General features: G+C 48.0%; 1 protein-coding gene across 1 annotated transcript in view; it reads left to right on the top strand.

Moving 5' to 3' along the window:
- The first annotated feature begins 6,873 nt into the window (after positions 1-6,873).
- Positions 6,874-19,457, top strand: part of MMP20 (matrix metallopeptidase 20) — a 50,779-nt gene continuing 38,195 nt past the window's right edge. Inside the window, exons 1-3 of the mRNA XM_042905661.1 lie at positions 6,874-6,999; positions 14,699-14,946; positions 18,890-19,038. Of these exons, the coding sequence (XP_042761595.1) occupies positions 6,874-6,999; positions 14,699-14,946; positions 18,890-19,038 (523 nt within the window). The remainder of the gene's footprint in view (positions 7,000-14,698; positions 14,947-18,889; positions 19,039-19,457) is intronic.

The raw sequence follows: 19,457 nt of genomic DNA, 5'->3' as shown, positions 1-19,457 counted from the left end.
AAAAACACCTTCAGCGTCCTAGACTAGGTGCTCCTAGACGTCTCCGCCTCCCATCATCCCTCCCCGTTGGCCTCCACCACCCCTCCCTGTCCCCCGACCCACTCCTTTGCCAGTCAGCACTTAACCCCACTCCGTGGACGGCCCACCCTGACCCCTCCCCGCACCCTCTCCCACTCTCAACAGCCCGGACGCAAACAGGTCCTCCCGTCTTCTGCTCTCATTGGACCGTCACGTACCCCTCTTATCCCCCTAATTACACGGTAGGATATTTTGAGCTTACACCCAAGTCTTTCTCTGGAGACTCTGAGACCCTGGCAGGCAAGAACAGGTTTCTGTTTACCTTCTGTGCCCCCAGCACGAAGCCTGGCCTGGGCATCGGATGGAACGTGCCCATGCCGGACGGGCAAACACATGCGTCCGTGAAACACCCAGTTCACCGCAGGTCTTCTCTTTCCGCAGATGCACACTAAAACGTACATTGATACAGTCATTCAAAATTCCACTGACTGTCTTCAAAAATGTGTGATGGCTTTAAAGGAAAACGTACAAGAATGGTTAAATGGAAGGTCTTAAGACCCTGACCCTTGGATTTAGGTACCATCAGCTTCCTTCCCGCTGTTTGTCTACAACCACATGCTTTTCTGTAGCAAACTAGCCCCAAATTTGCCCAATTTTGTAGTTTGCTCTTTTGGTTAAAATTATTCTTTTAATGTTTTGCGCACTGCTATTTTATTTCTAATGACTAAATTATATAATATTGAGTTGCCATAACTTCTGTAACCACTTCCGTATTTTTAGACACTGAGGCAGTTTCCACGTTTTTGCTCTATAACTAGGCATAAAATAGACATTTTTGTTTCTATTCTCGTAAATGGCTTTCTCAGTGGAAATTCTTACGGATGGAATGCGGCCCAAACAGCATAGCCCCCTTTATGGCTCCTAGTATATGTACGGCATGGCTGCTTTCCGGAAGGATTCTGCCCACTGCAGCGTGAAGGCACGTGTTTCTCTCACAAAGTCTGTCCATGTTTACCTGGGGTTTGCTCCAAGGTCACCGTCCTACTACAGCAGCCGATCTGGGCTCCTGCCGCATACGAACAGTGCCTCACATCCTTGTATTTCCAGTGCCTAAAAAAGAGACCGATGGTCATGAATTGGGTATGAATTAAATGAAATAAATGGATGTGATTGATGATGAATTTATTGAAAAACTTTATTGAATACATATATTGAACATAGTGAATTGACCTCTATTTTAAATATACTTTCTATTTATGTATATATATTTATAATTGTGTGTGTAAATACATACACACAAATTGAAAAAATCATCTAATCTAACTTCTCCACATACACCCAAGCAGCAGGCAGAACGCCACATTAACTCAACTTGTGAGATGTTCATTCTCACAAGTGATGTCAGATCATTTCCCTTATTTTCTGTATGGGATTCTGAGGGTAGTCTTTGATTTCAAATACACTTTCCTAAACACTAAATTTTGTTTTTTATTTTTATTTTTTGATGTTTATTTATTTTTGAGAGAGAGACTGAGCATGAGTTGGGGAGGGGCAGAGACAGGGAGGGAGACACAGCACCCAATACAGGCTCCAGGCTCTGAGCTGTCAGCAAAGAGCCCGATGTGGGGCTTGAACTCACAAACCATGAGATCATGACCTGAGCCGAAGTTGGTGGCTCAACCTACTGAGCCACCCAGGCGCCCCTTCATTCTTTTTTAATGTGTATTCATTTTTGAGAGACAAAGACAGAGACAGAGCGTGAGTGGGGGAGGGGCAATGGGAGAGAGAGACCCAGAATCCGAAGCAGGCTCCAGGCTCTGAGCTGTCAGCACAGAGCCCAACGTGGGGCTCGACCTCAGGAACGGTGAGATCATGACCTGAGCCAAAGTTGGAGGCTCAACCGACTGAGCCACCCAGACACCCCTCAAATACACTTTTCTTTCTTCTATTTTTATTCCATCTGATTCTAGAATATTTGCTTGCTTAGAAATTCATAATAGCAGTTGTTTTTCTCCATTCTTAATAAAAACTTCTAAACTTCCAAAAGGCAAAATACAACTACAAAATAGACTATTGTGTGACTTACAAGTTAAATAAGTGAATGTTTTGTATAAGTCGGCGTTCAAAGTGGCGTATGTTTACTGGAGAGGTCTGGAAGGAAGACCGTGTTGAGCTGGGTGTGGGCTGAGGGGAGGTGGAAGCCGGCCCCACTGGGGGGCATTCTTCCCGGTCGGGACTGAACTCCTTGGACATCCAGAAATTTAATCCAGTAAGCTACGTTACTAGAGATGGAAATACAGAAAGGAGGGTAACGGTGGATCGGTTGCAGGGACAAAGGCTATCGGCGGTCAGGGAGCTGGGCAGTCGGGCTGGCCGTGTTCTGTGAGGCCAGACCCAGGAGCGCCCGGGAGCCACGCGGCCTGCCTGCCAGCCCCAGAGTCCCATGTGCGCCCGGACGCTGCAGGGCCCAGGCACCAGGGCACGGACGCTCCTGTGACTATCAGGGGCACGGGCTCTGAGCTCGAGCAGGTCTCGGTTAAAATCTTGGAGACCACACTGCACTTGAAAAATGAGATGTCTTGGGCCTGGGGGGCTCAGCCGGGTAAGCGACCGACTCTTGATTTCTGCTCAGGTCATGATCTCAGTTCATGAGCTTCAGCCCTGCGTTGGGCTCCATGCTGACAGCGCTGAGCCTGGGATTCTACACAAACAAACAAACACACAAACATAAAAAAGGAAACTGAGATGTCTTGAAGTTGTGTGGAAAACGTACATCGGGCATGATACGGGTTTAGGAACAGTTCTGACACCCTGGGGAAGTGCTACACGCCTGTGTTTGATTTCAAAGTTACCCCTCCGAGGACCATCTTGATTTTCTTAGTGGCTTTAGTCAGTCCCTCATCCACGAGTTCGTACGTGCAGCAATTGTTCATGGCACCACTATTTTGTGCCAGACCCTGTTCTGGGTACCGGGGACACTGCTGTGGACAGAATGACATGATGCTTTATTTGTTCGCACAACTGGTGTTTTAATCAACGCTCCATCCAGTGAACAATGGTTGCTTCCAACTAAGAAAATATCTCACGTTCATTTTTTTTATTAACCCATCACAATACTTGCGGGAAATCGCTGTGATTCGTACCAAAAGTAGTTCTGGGGTCTCCCATTTGTGACCCGGCCTGCGCACTAAGCGTCCGTTAGCCGTTTGAATCTTCTCCTCGTCCTATGAGACGCGCCCATGTCACAAGGCGGGAGGCGGTGCCGACAGCCTCCCGGACTGCGGTGGGCATTTTCCGGGTTTGGTTCTGCTTTGTTCTTTGGCCGCCTGGCACGAACTTCCTCTCTGGGAGGCGTTGCCCTGCACGTATGGCCGGTGGTCTCTCTGGAGCGCGTCCTGCAGCCCGGCCGGACGCCAAGCTATGGGGCCTTCCTGCTTCTTGACTCTGCACATGAGGGTGAGGGCATGTGACCCAGGCCCAACCTACTCACCCAACACTGGAAGACTGGGCGCTGAGGGAAAGAGACCGAGGCCATGAGAACCAGGAGCCCGGCAGCGGCCGCCTCCCTGCTCAGCTGACATATCATCTGGTGACAGGAGCCAAGGGCCCCAGCAACAGGTCCCTCTTTGGCTTTGGTTTCTATGACCCTTTGTCCTGCTGGTTCTTGTGGCCTGGGGCCCCAGCCTTCCTGGAAATTCTGAGATACCAGCTATTTTTTCCTGGAGAAAAAAATTTCTCTTAAATTAGCCAGAACTGGATTTCACAGCTCAAGACACTGACGACTAACACACCCAGAAGGTGGGGAGTCGATGTTTGATTCGAGGTCTGTCTGATACCAAGTCTGTGCCTCTCAACAAGGCGGTCAGCTGTCTGGTCAACAATTATTCATCAACCCATCCCATCACACGCAGGACAGACACTGTCTCAGGATGGTGGGTTTGTAAACGTCCAGGATTTGCTTAAACTCCCGTGGAACTGAATTCAGCCGGGATCGGGCAAGAAGCATTCTCTGTAGTGAATTGATTCTGTGATTTAAACCCGTCTCCCTTTGCATTATTGGCACACAGAAACTCCCGTTTAAAGTGCCTGGGAAGTCTGCAGGATCCCCAAAACATGACCCCTGCTCGAAGGCTACCAACCTCCTGTTTCATGTGTATCTTTTTTCCACAGATACTGCGCTCTCCGTGGTTCTCTACGATACGGTCTCTCATTTCATTTCCTTTTACTTGTTGACTGGCTTCAATATGATCTCTTTAGGTTGGAACAGCTTGGATTTAAATCGAGACTTAACACGAGAATGATAGAAAGGAAGCCGACTTTGCTCCCCTGTAATGAGGAGGAAAATCGGGAAAAGGACACACCTAGTGAGAAATTACCAGCCTGCTTGTCATGGTTTTTTGAAAGGTCAAGGATGTTGCCTCGCCCTGGCCTTGTGGTGAAACTTATTCACACTAATGTGTAAATGACTTATAAGAACATAAATTGCGAATCCTCAGCGGTGTTTGCACGTTACAACTGAAGACTCCCAGTGGGAACGTAGGGATTGATCGCATTCCTGCATTAGAAGAGAGGATGCTGGAACCTTCTAGAAATACGTAGGTCACCCCCTCTTCTTGATCTCAGTCTGCTTCCAAAAGTGGAGTTGAGCAACTCTCTGAGTTCTGTAGGTGAGAATAGCCTCTGTTGACTCATGTTTCTTTACTGTCTTCTGCTCCCTGGCTGCCTTTGCCTCAAGACCATCAGAAGGACTCAAGCAGTGACCTGGGGAGAATGCAAGTCAAGTGGAAAAGAGTTTCCTCTCTAATTTGGGCAGCTGCATGAAGATGTGGGAGAACAGGAAGCTGCAAATGCAAGTTTTGACCTCTTCCTCTCCTCAGACCAAAAGCGACCAGGAGTATGTGTGGCACATCCTTTCATTCATTTATAAAACGAACTTGATTGTGACTTTTGCATCATTCAGTCTTCGGGGAGCTTACAACCTGTAAGTCGAATGAGTCTCGTAGATCTCTGATTTGCCTTCTGTTACACAACAGAGTGCATTCTCAGGGTGCTCGACAGACAATGTTCACACGTGCGACGGACACTCGTCGAGGACCTGGCTTACTCACGAGACCCCACACACGGGCTGCTCCCTTCTGTGCAGGAGAGAATCTCGAAAGGCAACTGAATGACAGAGAGAAAGCAAAATCACTATGGGAATAACCTTGAATCTAGTGCAAGTGGAAGGCAAACCACTTACACATTTTCAGGGCTTAACAAGTATGAGTAATAAATTAGTTGCAACAAACTTAAAGAATGACGTTCAAATACGAGGTATGTCACCACTAAAAATCACTGCCCTGGATGGCAAGGGCAGTACTGAATACCTTCTGTGACGGGGATATTCTTGGCACTTTTCCTGTATTTTTTTCATCCCGTCCCAGACCCCACAATGCTATTTGCTCAACGAATCCAGTGTTTTCCAACTGTAGCGTGCCTCAGAATCACCCAGGGGCTTGTGGAAACACAGACGGCCAGGCCCCATTCCCAGACTCTCTGATTCAGCAAGGTGGCGTTTCCAGCAAGTTTCCGGGTGACATGGATGCTACTGGCCCAGGAGCCACACTTTGGGAATCACCGATGGAGTCATCCATTCATCCATTTGTTCAAAGCTTCCAGGTGCCTGGCCCCAAAGCAGAGAGATGAGTCAAACATTACTTTGTAGGACCTGATGTCCCCTGGGCACTCTGCAAAGGGCTTTCTCTTGACCTGGTTTACTCTTTTGTGACAATCTAACAAAGTAGATCTCGTCCCCCACCCCCCCACCCCAGTTTATAGATGAAAATGCCACAGAAAGAGATTGAGTAACTTGCTCCAAGTCATGTGGACAGGTGTCAGCCTGGGATTTGGGTCCACGCGTCCTGGATGCCAAGTGGCCATCAGACAGCACGCTGTGTGCTGTGCCTCTCCTAGAACGCTGAGCTTACACCAGTACTGTCAATCTTCTGCAGATGGAAACAAACAAACCAAAGTTCAGAGAGGTTAGACAACATGCCCAAACTCACACAGCTAGGAAGTGTCTCAAGATTGAGTCTCACTTTGATGCCAAAGTGCTTTCTGCGCCAGGAAACCCATTTCTCCACGCCATCTCCAGACCAACATCTAAATCAGAGCCAGGAAAGAGAGTACGAGCCCAGGTAACCAGAGTGCACAGAGAACGGGTACTTCTGTCCAGTGTTCCGGTGAGCTAATATAGATCTCCTGCACCAACTTATTCAAGAGTTTTCAAACAGCTCAGTCTACTTTCCAGCCTACGTCAGCACAGTATAATGTAACGTTTCCTTGATGATTCAGGATCCTACATGCCCAGAACCGTCATCATGAACAGAGTTCGTTACTGAGAAATGTGGATGCAGAAGAGGCAGGTGATCGGATCGAGTTTTGAGGGGCGGGGGGCAGAACTACTGAGGACAAATTAAACTGTGTCCGAATCACTGACTTCTTCTGTCATCAGAGTGGAAAAAGGCCCCCCCTCGCTGAGGCCCATCAAATGTTTCCATTGAGTTGGGTTAAAATTAATCCAGTTTACCCCAATTTATGTAAGCAGCTGACAAACTTCATTCAATCCGACTGTCTTTCTCCTTTCGCGACTCGGTAAATCACAAAGAACGGAGCTTTCCCCGACTCCCGAGTCCCGGTGTGTTACCCCATCATCAGGGAGAGAAATGAGCTCTATAATTACCTTTTGAGACATGAGTCATCCTCGCTCCGAGGGCCCAGACCCGGTGGACGCTATAAAAGCCGCTCAAGGTCGAAGTGCAAAAGCGCAGTCTGCCTTCCCCGGGACTGATATAACTGCCGAGCCGCCCCAAGGAGATGAAGGTGCTCCCCGCGTCTGGCCTTGCTGTGCTCCTCGTCACGGCTCTGAAGTTCTCCACCGCAGCCCCCTCCCCACCTGCAGCCACCCCCAGGACCTCAAGAAACAACTACCACCTGGCACAGGTTTGTGAGTCTTTGCACGCTTTCCCCTTCCCGCCTCCACCCCGGGAAACCTGAAAGGGTGTAACGAGAAAACAAGGAAAAATCTGTTACTGTTCCGCAATCGTCTTGTGAGTCCAGTAGAGTCTAACGGATACCGCCTCCCATACGGCGAAGGTTGCTGTCTAGGGCGCGTTCGGGGTATGTGCTGCAGGGCTAAGCAAAGGGAGAGCTAGGTAGCTGGTGTCCCACAGAAATGAAGCGGCTCGCCAAAACGCATGCGATGCTGAAAGACACGGTGTTTGAGGGAAAACGTAGGAGGAAAACAGGGACAGAAAAATAAAAACCGAGGTGCAAGTTTTGTGCACTAGAGGTAGGTTGTGAACTTAGCGTTGGGTTTCCTGGCAGTCACCTCAAAAAGATTTCTTGTGTCCACATGCTAGAAAACGGCTCTTCCTTCAGGGAAAGCTGGACCAAAATCTAAAGTGAGCCGAGTTTTTCCTGGGCGTCTACTGCTCCTCGCTTGCGAGGCTTTCCTCTCTAAAGCGTACTCCCCGAGTACCTTATTTACACACGCTTTCTGTATTTTCTTCTTGGAAGACTTCTCTCAACTGGTTGGAGAGGATGCGATACAAATGATGCACGGTAGAGTTTTTGCAATGATCATGTGACTCAAAGTGATTCATGTCTAGTTGCTTCCAAGTGGTTTTTGCATGTAACGGAAGGTGGTGATCTTTAACCTAAAGAAACATCCTAGGGGCACCTAGTCGGTGGGGCGTGCGACTCTTGAACTCGGGGCTGTGGGTTCGAGCCCCACGTTGTGGGTAGAGATTCCTTAAAGATAAAATCTTGGGGGGGAATAATCTGTAAGGATGGGACTCCCAACGTTAGTGACAGGTTTGCAAATGAGACGTGTCTGTGCGAAAGGCCCTCTTTCAACGGTCTGTCAAGTGATAGCACGTCTGGGATTCCCAGCCCTGCCTCCAGGTTGCTTTCCGACCCGCCAGGCTGCACCCCTACACCGCGCTGGTGGGGGCACTGAGGAAATGGTTTGCACACCCACACCTGCGTGGCCTCACCGACTGTGTGGACCACTCGTGCCTTCTGATTAGTGAGCTAACTAGTCAATATTTTCACTCTCAGCCCTGCTTACGAACAGCATCGTGAATGCCAAGCACAGAGCAGTTACATTCAGCTTCGCAAGACGTGAACCCACCGTTACGTAAACTCATTTCAAGAGAACGTGTCTCAGAATTGCAGGGTCTATTTCAAATCATGTTTCACAAGTGCCGGCTGGCTTTGGGTCCCTTCTCCCCACATGTAATGTCCCCTCAGCACTCGTCATGCCACTTTGAGGAACCACAGAGTGTTTGTGGCCTCGGAGAGTCACGCAGAGGCCAGAATGGATCCGAGGGAGCCAAAGACCGTGATGGTAGCCCTGGTCCCGACAAACGAGGGTCATCAGGCCAAACAGTCCCTGGCCTTCTGTCTGCTTCTCGCCTACTGCTTCTGGACCACAATGGCGAGGTGTGGCAGAACCAAAAACGTTACCCATTGGCCCTTTGCAGAAGAAACCAGCTAACCCTGAGCCATGTATACAGGGAGAAGACCGGAAAGTCTCAGGAAAAGATATGCTTACAGTGGGTCTTGGGGAAGAGTGAAGTGGCCTTGGGATGCTGGGGATCCCTCACTTCTCCCTTTCAGAGGACCTTCAAACTAGGACGAGGGACCCAGTCAGCGCCTTCTTCTGCCTACAGCAGGCCCCATCACCGGCTAGGGGCAGAAACAAACCGTCACTCTTTAGCAGGCTAGAATGATCTGGGCAAGAGTCACCGGGGGGGCTCAGTCAAAGCAGCTGACTCTTGATGTCGGCTCAAGTCATGATCTCGTGGTTCGTGGGTTCAAGCCCTGCATCAAGCTCTGTGCTGATAGCACGGAGCCTGCTTGGGATTCTCTCTCTCTCTCTCTCTCTCTCTCTGCCCCTCCCCCGCTCACTCTCTGTATCTTTTTCAAATTAAATAGAAAGAAACTTTAAAAAAAAATGATCTGGGCAAACCTTTCAAGTGGATCCCAGTGACTAGAAAGAATTAATCCCCCCCCCCCCCCCACTTAGAGTTTATAGAAATAGAGCAGTCACTCCTTATTTCTTTGCACGGTTTCAGTTACCCACAGTCATTCATGGTGGGGAAATCGATGATCCTCCTTCTGACATATCAGAAGGTTCATCGGCAGCCTAACACCGCGTCACAGCGCCTACGTGGCTCACCCGCCATGTCACAGCGCCTACGCCATTCACCTCGCTGCATTTCGTCACCTTACATTATCACAAGAGTGTGAGTACAGATCAGTAAGATATTTAGAGAGAGAGAGAGCCCACACTCACATAATTTTTATGACACTATATCGTTGGAATTGTTCTTCGCTGTTATTAGTATCTGTTGTCAATCTGTCACTGTGCCTAATTTATAAATCAAGCTTTCTCATAGGTATGCGCGTGCAGGAAAACGTGTTTATATAGGGTTCAGATCTACCTGAAGCCTCGGGCCCCCACTGGGGGCTTGGGGACATATCCCCTGTGGAGAGGGGGGACTTCTACACCTAACAGCTTCGGCAGCCTCACGATACAACAGATGAAATACTACAGAAGCATGCAGCGTAAGCTCATCTGTTCAACGATCACTTACTGACAGCTTACTGTGTGCTGTAGGCCAGGGTCTGTTCCGAGCACTCGAGAAACACCAGTGAACAAAACAAGTCAAATCCTTGGGCCTAGGGCACTTACGTGGGGACAGTGGGGATGGGGGAGGGGAGGGCGCTGGGAGAAGATCAGCAAGTGGTCAGTCAACAAGCACCCAAGGTTATTTCAAAGTGATAGGTGATCCTGAGGGCGGAAGGAGTCTGGATGGTAGTGACTGGGGCAGCGGGGGACATTGTCGCTGAGTAGTCCCGGAAGGCTTCTGTGAGGAGGTGGCACTCAAGGTGAACCTGAACTCTAAGAAGGAGCCTGTCGCATGACTGTCTGGGGGTGAAGGAGCCTGGCCGCCACGCCAGGCTGGTGGCAGGAGCCGGGAGAGGGCACACAGCGGGACTGGCCGAGTCCCGTAGCCGTTGGCCAGCGGACCAGGGGGTGCCTGTGAACCGCGTCAGGATAATTAGCTTCCGCACGGCTCTCTTCTCCCCAGACCACTTGTTCAGAGACAACGGACGGTCTCTTGTGCCCGGAAACACCAGACCAGCAAAATTTCCAAATGCCAGATGCTTCCTGCAAACCCATGAGTCCGATAACCTGCACTTGAAAAAATGAACAAGGGTTTAGGTGACTTACTTGACGCCCTCTCATAACTCTTTAAATTCTGCTTTGCTGATGAGCATAAAGGCTATGAAAATGATGGAACGATAAAATGCTTAGTCTCTTAAACCAAAGTTTTATTGTATTTTTGTTTGTCTTTTTAAAAATCAGTAATATCAATACAACACTTAAAACAACAACAGGTTGTTAAGTTGTCCTTAAAAATAATATGTTTCATTACCACATTATTATAAACTCATAATTAAAGAAAATAAAAAATTGAAATTGAAACCTTTCAAATACAGAATGTTAAATTCAGGTGATTTTAATACCACTTTACTTTCTGTGCACGAAGAGATACTCTAATTTTTATATTTGGTTCCTACCTTTATTACTGATTATTGTATCATAAGAAAATTTTTATTTTTATGCTGTTTTCCTAAACATCACCTTCAAGAGTTACACATATTCCAGAATATAAGTGAGTTATAACGTATTTAATTGGGCCCGTAGATTATATGCAACCTAGGAGTCCTCACACAGCATCAGAAGTCCTCACAATTCCCGTTCCATGGCTTAGCCACAACACAAGAAATGCTGAAGAAACCATATCTAGAACTTTTACCTTGTTTTGAAGCACACTTGACTCTGAGTTTTTTAAGTTCTTGATTCTCTAGAAGGATGCCAGGAAAGTGCACTGAACAAAGAGCTGGGGGCAGAGAGTGGACCTGGGCCACTGGCTTGCCAGGACTGATCCTCTAGGCCTCCATTATCTTATTCTTTCAAACACTGAAAAAGAAGCAGAGAGAGACCACCCAAGAGCCAACCTTAAAATTCTATAATTTTAACAACAGGGGAGGGGAAAAGGTGGGGAGCAAATAGGACACTTCCGGGGGTGCCGAAAATCCTTGACCAGGGCCAGCCTCACCCAAGGGTTCGGATTAACACAAATGCAATTCTAAGTGCACATCTAAGTGCCTCCCCAAATGTTTTGACTCTGAAAAGATGTTAAACCTTGTCAATAACTTTGACAAGAAAGTTTCCAGAATGATTTAGGCCCTCGGGACATCTGATAATTCTTCAAAGAAGCAAATTTGCATATTTTACCTAGAGAAAAAGAGCCCAAATATTAACTGAACATCTCCTCTGAGCCTAGGACCGTGTCGAGTACTCTTTTAATACTGTTGTTTATGATCGGACTTAAACCTTTTGAGCTAAAGATCTAGCATCTTCTGCGTATTTATAAGAAAAAAAACATTGTATAAATTATATATGTTCACAGTAGAAAAATTATAAAACGGGGCCACTTGAGTGGCTCTGTTAAGTGTCCGACTCTTGGTTTTGGCTCAGGTAATGATCGCACGATTCGTGGGATCGAGCCCCATGTCAGGCTCTGCACTTACAGCACGGAGCCTGCTTAGGATTCTCTCTCTCCCTCTCCCCTGCTCCCTGGCTCTCTCTCTCTCAAAATAAAGAAACAATTTTTAAAAAGCAAAAACAAACAAGAAAAGAAATATTATACAACACAGATAATGAAAAAAGTCAATTCCATCACTAAGATAAAACCACTGCCCACCCCTTCATCTATATTTTTCAACACACTTTGCTGTGACTCAGGGCTGGGATTAGGATGAGCGAATGAGGCGGGATTGGACCTCGTCTTAGTTAAAATATTGATATTTTGTTCATCATGGATTTTTTGCATTAATTTTGGTTTTTAAATGTTGCACTCCGTATTATTTTTCTTGATGACTGAGTTTTTGGCCACCCCTCTCTTCCTCAGCCGAGTCCTGGCTTATGAGGATCTATCTGTGTGTGCATAAAATTCTGCACACATTTCTCTTCACAAACATGGCTTATCCTGTAAGAGTAGTTCTAAACCTCTTTCCAACTTTTTTTTTTTTAGTCTTTATTTATTTTTGAGAGAGAGACAGAGTGTGAGCAGGGGAGGAGCAGAAAGAGAGAGGGAGACACAGAATCCGAACAGGCCCCAGACTCCAAGCTGTCAGCACAGAGCCCGGTGCGGCACTCGAACCCACAAACCGTGAGATCAGGACATGAGCCGAAGTCGGACGCTCCACCGACTGAGCCACCCAGGCGCCCCATCAACGTCTTTCCAACTTAATCCATCTTCCCTTCTATGACTGTATTTTGTAAACCAAAATTAGAACCCAGAGTGTAAGACTCACACATAACCTAACATGGGAACAAAATATTTGAATTCAAAACTGTCTCAGAAAACATAGAGTGTCTGGTCTCCTGCACAGAGCTTACCCCTGGAAGAGCCTAATCTAGACTTAACGTGAGCGTCGTGTTGTCACAGCATCAACCTGAGCCAAGAGGAATGGCTCGGAGAACCGTTATCTGCCAAAAAGATCAGAAAGAAGGACATAAAATACTTACTTATGATGGCCTACCCAGAGATGGAAATGAAACAAGATGGTCGCACCTTTGTTTCAGGGCTCGCCTGGGCTCCAGGGCTGGGGGCTCCAAGATAACCCCCTTCTTCTCCTCTTGGGTCTTTGCCTCATTAAGAATCTCACAAGGATGGGGCGCCTGGGTGGCTCCGACTGTTAAGCACCCGACTTCGGCTCAGGTCATGACAATCACAGTTTGTGAGTTCGAGCCCCGCGTCGGGCTCTGTGCTGACAGCTGAGAGGCTGAAGCCTGCTTCGGATTCTGTGTCTCCCTCTCTCTCTGCCCCTCCCCCGCTCATGCTCTGTCTCTCTCTCTCAAAAATAAACATTAAAAAAAAAAAAACAATTACAGTCTGCATTCACAGCAGGAAACCTTGGGATATAGGAAAGGATGAAAAATAAGTTGCCACCCTTGGTATTACAACCCAGAGGTAAACAAGATTGATATTCAGATATATTTCTTTCCGTTATTTATGTCACTCGTGCTCATTATAAGTCATATGCATGTAGTAACTATCAATACGTCAATCGATATCAATTTTCAATGCTAATTTGCACATTAACCTTCTGTTACTATACATATATAACAAACATGAGTATAATATGTACACGTATATATGGTTTGGTTTGTTTGGGGAATTACGATTATAATCTGTATAAAGACTTCACCTAGGCTTTTCTCAGTATATTGTCATTATACTGAGTGCATTACTCCATGCCACTAAATATTTTTCAAAAATGTGATCTTAGAGGCCTAGTATTGCTTCACATGAATATATAAAAATATAGCCAACAAAACCCCTATTGTTAGACATTAAGGTTGCTTTCAATGTTTTAGTATTCACATATATAAACGTGTAGATACAGCAGAAATCATATACATAATTTATACGGAATCTAAAGTAATGCGATACGTAAATATTCATAGGCAGTAAATAAATACCTCATGCCTAAAATGTAAATATAAAATTTTGCATCTAATGCAACACACACTGAAATCTTCAGCTGCTCAGGGTCTCCCTGCAATAAGGTGGGTCGTTGAAATCCTGGACCAGCGTCCAACTCCGGTCCCGCATTTACATGATGCCATCTCACTCCACCCAGGAGTTCTAGAAGAGTTTTGAATGATAAATGTAGAGGTTTTAAGCTTTAATGTGCAAATAAAATACTTTAAGGCTAATTTTACTTGCGGGGGCGGGGGGTGGGGGGTTGGCGGTGTGGGAAACAGAGACAGTCCTGGAAGCCTGGCCCCAGAGAACAGGTTCACGGACCTAACAATGAAAAGCCACTGGAGAAACAGATTGTCTGACGTTGTGTAGGATGTCAGGTTGGACTGCAAGGCCTCTGTGTGTAGAAACACATTGATCGTGCATAATGTTTGATGAAAACATGACACCAATAGCCACCTCCCAGAGAATAGTCTTGGATTTTGCCAATTGGGTGGAGATTTCAATGACAAACGATCCCTGGGGAAAATGTTCACATTATTTCCTTCTATTGTTATTTCCTCTTGAAGTTTATTTATTTACCTTGAGAGAGAGCGTGAGTCCGGGAGGGGCAGAGACAGAGGGAGAGAGAGGAGAGAGAGAGAGAGAGAGAGAGAGAACCCCAAGCAGGTTCCACACTATTAGTGCAAAACCTAATGGGGGGCTCGAAGTCAGGAACTGTGAGATCATGACCTGAGCCAAGATCAAGAGTCGGACGCTTAACGGACTGAGCCACCCAGGAGCCTCTATGTTTTCCTCTTAAAATAATTAGTCCTTATAGGAAAAGTATGAAAGATAAGTGGGTAAAAGGAGAAAATCTCCAATCCCAGCTACGCAAACGTAATTAATATTAGTAATGCGGCATATGTCCATCAAAGCTTTATCCATGAGAATGTACCTAATTCTTTTCAAGGCGGGAGTACGCCCTCCACACTGCATGTCGCTTGTGGAGAAACGGTCCCCTCCTAACCTGAGCACGAGTCTCTCCCGGAGACGGTGCACAGACGTGTCTGCCTGCCTGTCTGTTCCAGGCCTATCTTGACAAGTATTACACCAGGAAGGGAGGCCACCAGCTCGGTGAGATGGCCGCGCGAGGAGCCAGTTCCCTGGTCAAGAAGATCAAGGAGCTGCAAGCCTTCTTCGGCCTCCGAGTCACGGGCAAGTTGGACCGGTCCACGATGGACGTGATCAAGAGGCCCCGATGCGGAGTTCCCGACGTGGCAAACTACCGCCTCTTCCCAGGTGAACCCAAGTGGAAAAAAAATACTTTGACCTACAGGTAATGAGATGGAGTCCTTCCAGGTCAGAGAGAAGCACCCCTCTTCTCCTGTCTGTGCTTTCTGTCTTTTCTTTCCTTTCCTTTTCCTTTTCCTTTATTTTTTCTTTTCTTTCCTTTCCTTTTCTTTCCTTTCGTTTTCTTTCCTTTTCTTTTCCTTTCTTTTCTTTTCTTTCCTTTTTTCTTTCCTTTTTTCTTCCCTTTTCTTTTTTCTTTTCTTTCCTTTTCTCTTTTCTTTTCTTTCCTCTTGTTTTCTTTTATTTTTTTCATTCCTTTCCTTTCCCTTTTCTTTTCCTTTCTTTCTTTTCTTTCTTTTCCTTTTCTTTCCTTTTCTCTTTTCCTTTTCTTTCCCTTTTCTTTTCTTTCCTTTCTTTTATTTCCTTTTATCTTTTTCTTTTCCTTTTCTCTTTTCTTCCCTTTCCTTTTCTCTTTTCTTTTTCTTTTCCTTTCCTTTTCTCTTTTCTTTTCCTTTTCCTTCCTTTCTCTTCCCTTCTCTTCTCTTCTCATTTTGAAACATCTTCCTTCTGATCTGTATAAAATCGTGGCTCATCACAATCCTAAGGAAGACTTTTTAGGGCTGATCTTAGTCACAGTGAAGGATTTACTATAAAATATGACCTCAGGATTATCGTGATGACTGGCCATTTTAGACATTACAATAATTTTATCGGTAAGAGACAACACACTTGTCTTTGAAGAAGAATAATCTAATCTAGGATTAATAACCTGATGGTACCAACCAGTTTTCTTAAAACAGTTTCCTCAATCAGAGGGAAGCAATAAAACTCACCTATTAAAAAGTAACTTTTTATCAACTGCAAAAATAATTTATTGATGGTTTACTAAGTGCCTACTATAGGCATTCAGTTTTGGAGATACAGAGATGACTAGACCACCTTCCCGACCTCAGGGAACTCACAGTCCTTTGGGAGAGACACAAAAACAAACAGACCATTGTGGCTGCAGGTCTAGCAGAGAACTCTGGGAGCAGCTGCTGGGAGCACAGGGACCCAGGTCGGGGGGACAGCAGACCTCCTTCCTGGGGGGCCCCTCCCCCCTAGGGTGGCTCAGAGGCAGGCAGATACCGCTGCCCACCTGGGCCCGCACCTGCCAGACAGAGGGGGGATCTGGGCCCTCACCTGCATTTTTGCCCAGGCCTCACCAACGGTGAGGATTTCCTAAGTGCGAGAGGAGTCGTGACAGACAGGGGCGCGCAGTGGGGCGGCCCGGTGGGCAGGTGCCCAGGGCAGCAGAGAGCCAGGCCCGGCTTGGAGCCAGACTTTGTTCTTAGGACCAGCACATTTAGTCGATGCCTGGGGATGGGGCAAGGCCGGACTGTTAAAACAGTCCCCACAGGGCTCACAGAAGCCCCTGACGCTCTGAGGAGTTTTACACCCTGTAAGCCAGGTGCTAAACACAGCGATTTTTTTTAAGTTTATTTATTTATTTATTTTGAGAGAGAGAGAGAGAGAGAGAGAGAGAGAGAGAGAGAATCCCAAGCAAACTCCACACCATCAGTATGGAGCCCGATGTGGGACTCAAATTCATGGAACCATGAGATCATGACCTGAACCAAAATCAAGAGTCAGACACTTAACTGACTGAGCCACCCAGGTGACCCAAAACACAGCCATTACTAAAAAGTAAGCCCCACAGGGGCACCTGAGTAGCTCATTCAATTGAGTGACTTCGGCTCAGGTCATGATTTCACCAGTCATGGGTTCAAGCCCTGCGTCGGACTCTGTGCTGACAGCTCAGAGCCTGGAGCCTGCTTCACATTCTGTGTCTCCCTCCCTCCCTCCCTCTCTCTCTCTCTCTCTGTCTCTCAAAAATAAATAAACATTAAAAAAAAGTAAGCCCTACAAACCTGCAATTCAATTCTATTTATGCACAAATTATTATATATTACTTTGTGTATGTTCTATGGAAAAAGCCAAGGTGACCAAAACATTGGTTTCTGATCACGACACCTTCCTACTCTCTGTGCTCACGTGGTCATTCACGTTTTTATCCGAAGGGCTGCTGCTCATCTCTCCCCAAGGACACGTGTGGGGGCGGCCAGTGGGTGGCTTGTAACTGCCACACCCAGTCCCCGGGTCCCTAGGGTCAAGGGAGGACCTGTACCCACGAGCACAGAGGCTCCTCCGGGCCACCTGTTGGCGGCTGGGAGACTGAGTCCATAAGGTGACACTCTGAACACAAATGTTCCCCTGCCACGGTCCAGGAAAGCCTCAAAATCCAAACGCGAGGGCGAGAGCTCCCAAGTGTGTGGGGGGCGGCGGTGGGGGGGCGGGTACGGGGGGCAAGATGGGAAAAATGTGTATAAACCCAGGAAGTCTTTCCAACATTTAGCTGCGTCACCGAACCGTGACTAAGCATGGCCAAGACACCGGGAATCAACGCTAACTGGAAGCTGCGAGACGTAGAATATTGTGATAATATTCCTCGGACAGCCACGCCCCCCGCCAAAGGAGAGCGAGAGAAGGAGGGAAGGAAGAGAAAGCATAGAGGCATCTCAGTACTCTACGTAGCCACTGGATCTCAGAATAACTGCTAGTAACCCACGGGGTTAAAACAGGAAACGTAGCTTAGTGCTTATGTGTGTTCGTCTTGGAGCCAGACTGGGCTCGGATCCCGACTGATCACACGATGTGGATCCTCATCCTTATCTCCGCAGGTTGTTGTGAAGGTCAGGTAGGCTCAGGGCCGTGGCCCGCACGAAGCAGGTGCTCGCAGAGTCTGACCGTGACCTCTACTGCCTCAGCGGTCTTCAGGTGCGGACTCTTGTCAGGGCGCCTCTGTCCATCCCTGCGAGAGGGCTCCATGCTCCCGCCTCTCCAGGGCGGATGGCCACCTGCATGCGGGCTCCCTGTGGGACCCCGCCCCTTCCCTTCGGACCCCCAGGATGGGCCCCGCTGCTTTCTGGCTGGGACGGCCCCACCCGCGTCAGAACACCCAGGATACTTGTCGAAATGGGCGTTTATGCTCACAGCTGTGTATCTCTTGACCCAGCCTCTCAGGTGGTTATCACAGGTGCTAACATTTGACCACCACCCAGAAGCCCTTGAAAACCACTAGCTTTGACTCAGCACTTCCTGAGCTTACCAAGTATTTGTTGGGCTCCGACTGTGCACACGGGACTGGACGAGGAACCAGAGAATGGAAGCAGGGGTGAGGTCCGCTCCCCAGGGTGGCTGTCGCCGGGGCGTCTCCTCACTCTGTGCCCCTGGCTCCCTCCGAGGTCCCAGGGGGCACCTCCTTCCTCCTCCCCTTCCTCTGCTTGCTGTCGGAAGCCCCAGCCCCCGCGTCCCGGAGGCCCGCCAACGGCTCCACTGTTTGTCCCAAATGCCCTCCACTTCTCTGCCTCCAGAAGTCACTGTCGCAGCAGCACTTAATGAAAGACTGCAGCCTCTTTCAGTCTACGTGAGCACCCTTGCTTAAAGCTGGTGTTTCCTCTTTGAGATAGCGTATTATTTCAAGAGAAAAACCTTCCCCCCCAAAGGGGGAAATCCCAGTGGCCTTTGAATACGAATTTGCTCCATGTTTTTACTTGTTACTATTGAAAATGTTCAGTCCAGTTGGGGGAAAAAAGCCCTGCTCAACTAAAACCATTTTAGGGGAAAATGGGCTTCTGACTCCCTGTGAAATTGCACCGGGTTCTGATCTTTAAAATCAAGGGTGATGTGATCACAGTGAAAGCCAGCCTGTCTCAGCACCACAGGATCTCAACCCTCATCCCCCTTCAACTTTTCCTAATTGTCCACCCGTCCTAGTAATGTAACAAAGGTGGAAGCAAAGTAAGAATTGTTTGGGAGAAAAATTCCCAAATTGTAGATTCGTGTTCGGCCTCTCGATCCTCAGCCCCACCTCGACCTCAACATAATGGTCGCCCTTCTTCACCAGGAGCGTCTACTGAAAGGAAGGCCCGTTCCTTGTGTCTTCACAGGATATCCAAGTACACACCATCCATGGCGGCCGCTGACGTGGACAAGGCAGTGGAGATGGCCTTGCAGGCCTGGGGCAGCGCTGTCCCCCTAACCTTCGTCAGGGTGACTTCAGGAGAAGCGGACATCATGATATCTTTTGAAAGCGGAGGTACCGTGGGGGTCCCTGGGCTCTGCCTGCGAAGCCAGCTGTTTCCTCCTACAACCCTCAGTGCAAGGGTGGGCACCGTCCTCTCTTGCACAGGGTGAGATGGGCGGAGGCCGAGGTCATGGCAGAGTGATGACGGCCATCAGGCAGAGACTAGAACCAGGGGGTCCCGGCGAGGGCTCGTCATCCTGGCCTGGACCGTTCGGCAAACTCGGCCCAACCGGCTTCCGCTGTGCTGTGGCCGCATCAGAGACAAAGTCTGTCCCATCTGGCTTCCCTGTTGGCCTGGGGGGGCCACCTGACCTCACCCCACACCCTGACGGTGTCTGCTACACACCAGGAATCTGCACCTTGAATCCTCACTGAAGGACACACACGCCCCGTGACCCTGACCGCTTCTTCCCTGCAGCAATGGTCGGGCA

The sequence above is a fragment of the Panthera leo genome, chromosome D1 (assembly GCF_018350215.1).
Source record: "Panthera leo isolate Ple1 chromosome D1, P.leo_Ple1_pat1.1, whole genome shotgun sequence".
Classification (NCBI taxonomy): Eukaryota; Metazoa; Chordata; class Mammalia; order Carnivora; family Felidae; genus Panthera; species Panthera leo.
Note: the sequence above shows the minus strand (reverse complement) of the source record. Positions and strands in the feature narration are given on the sequence as shown.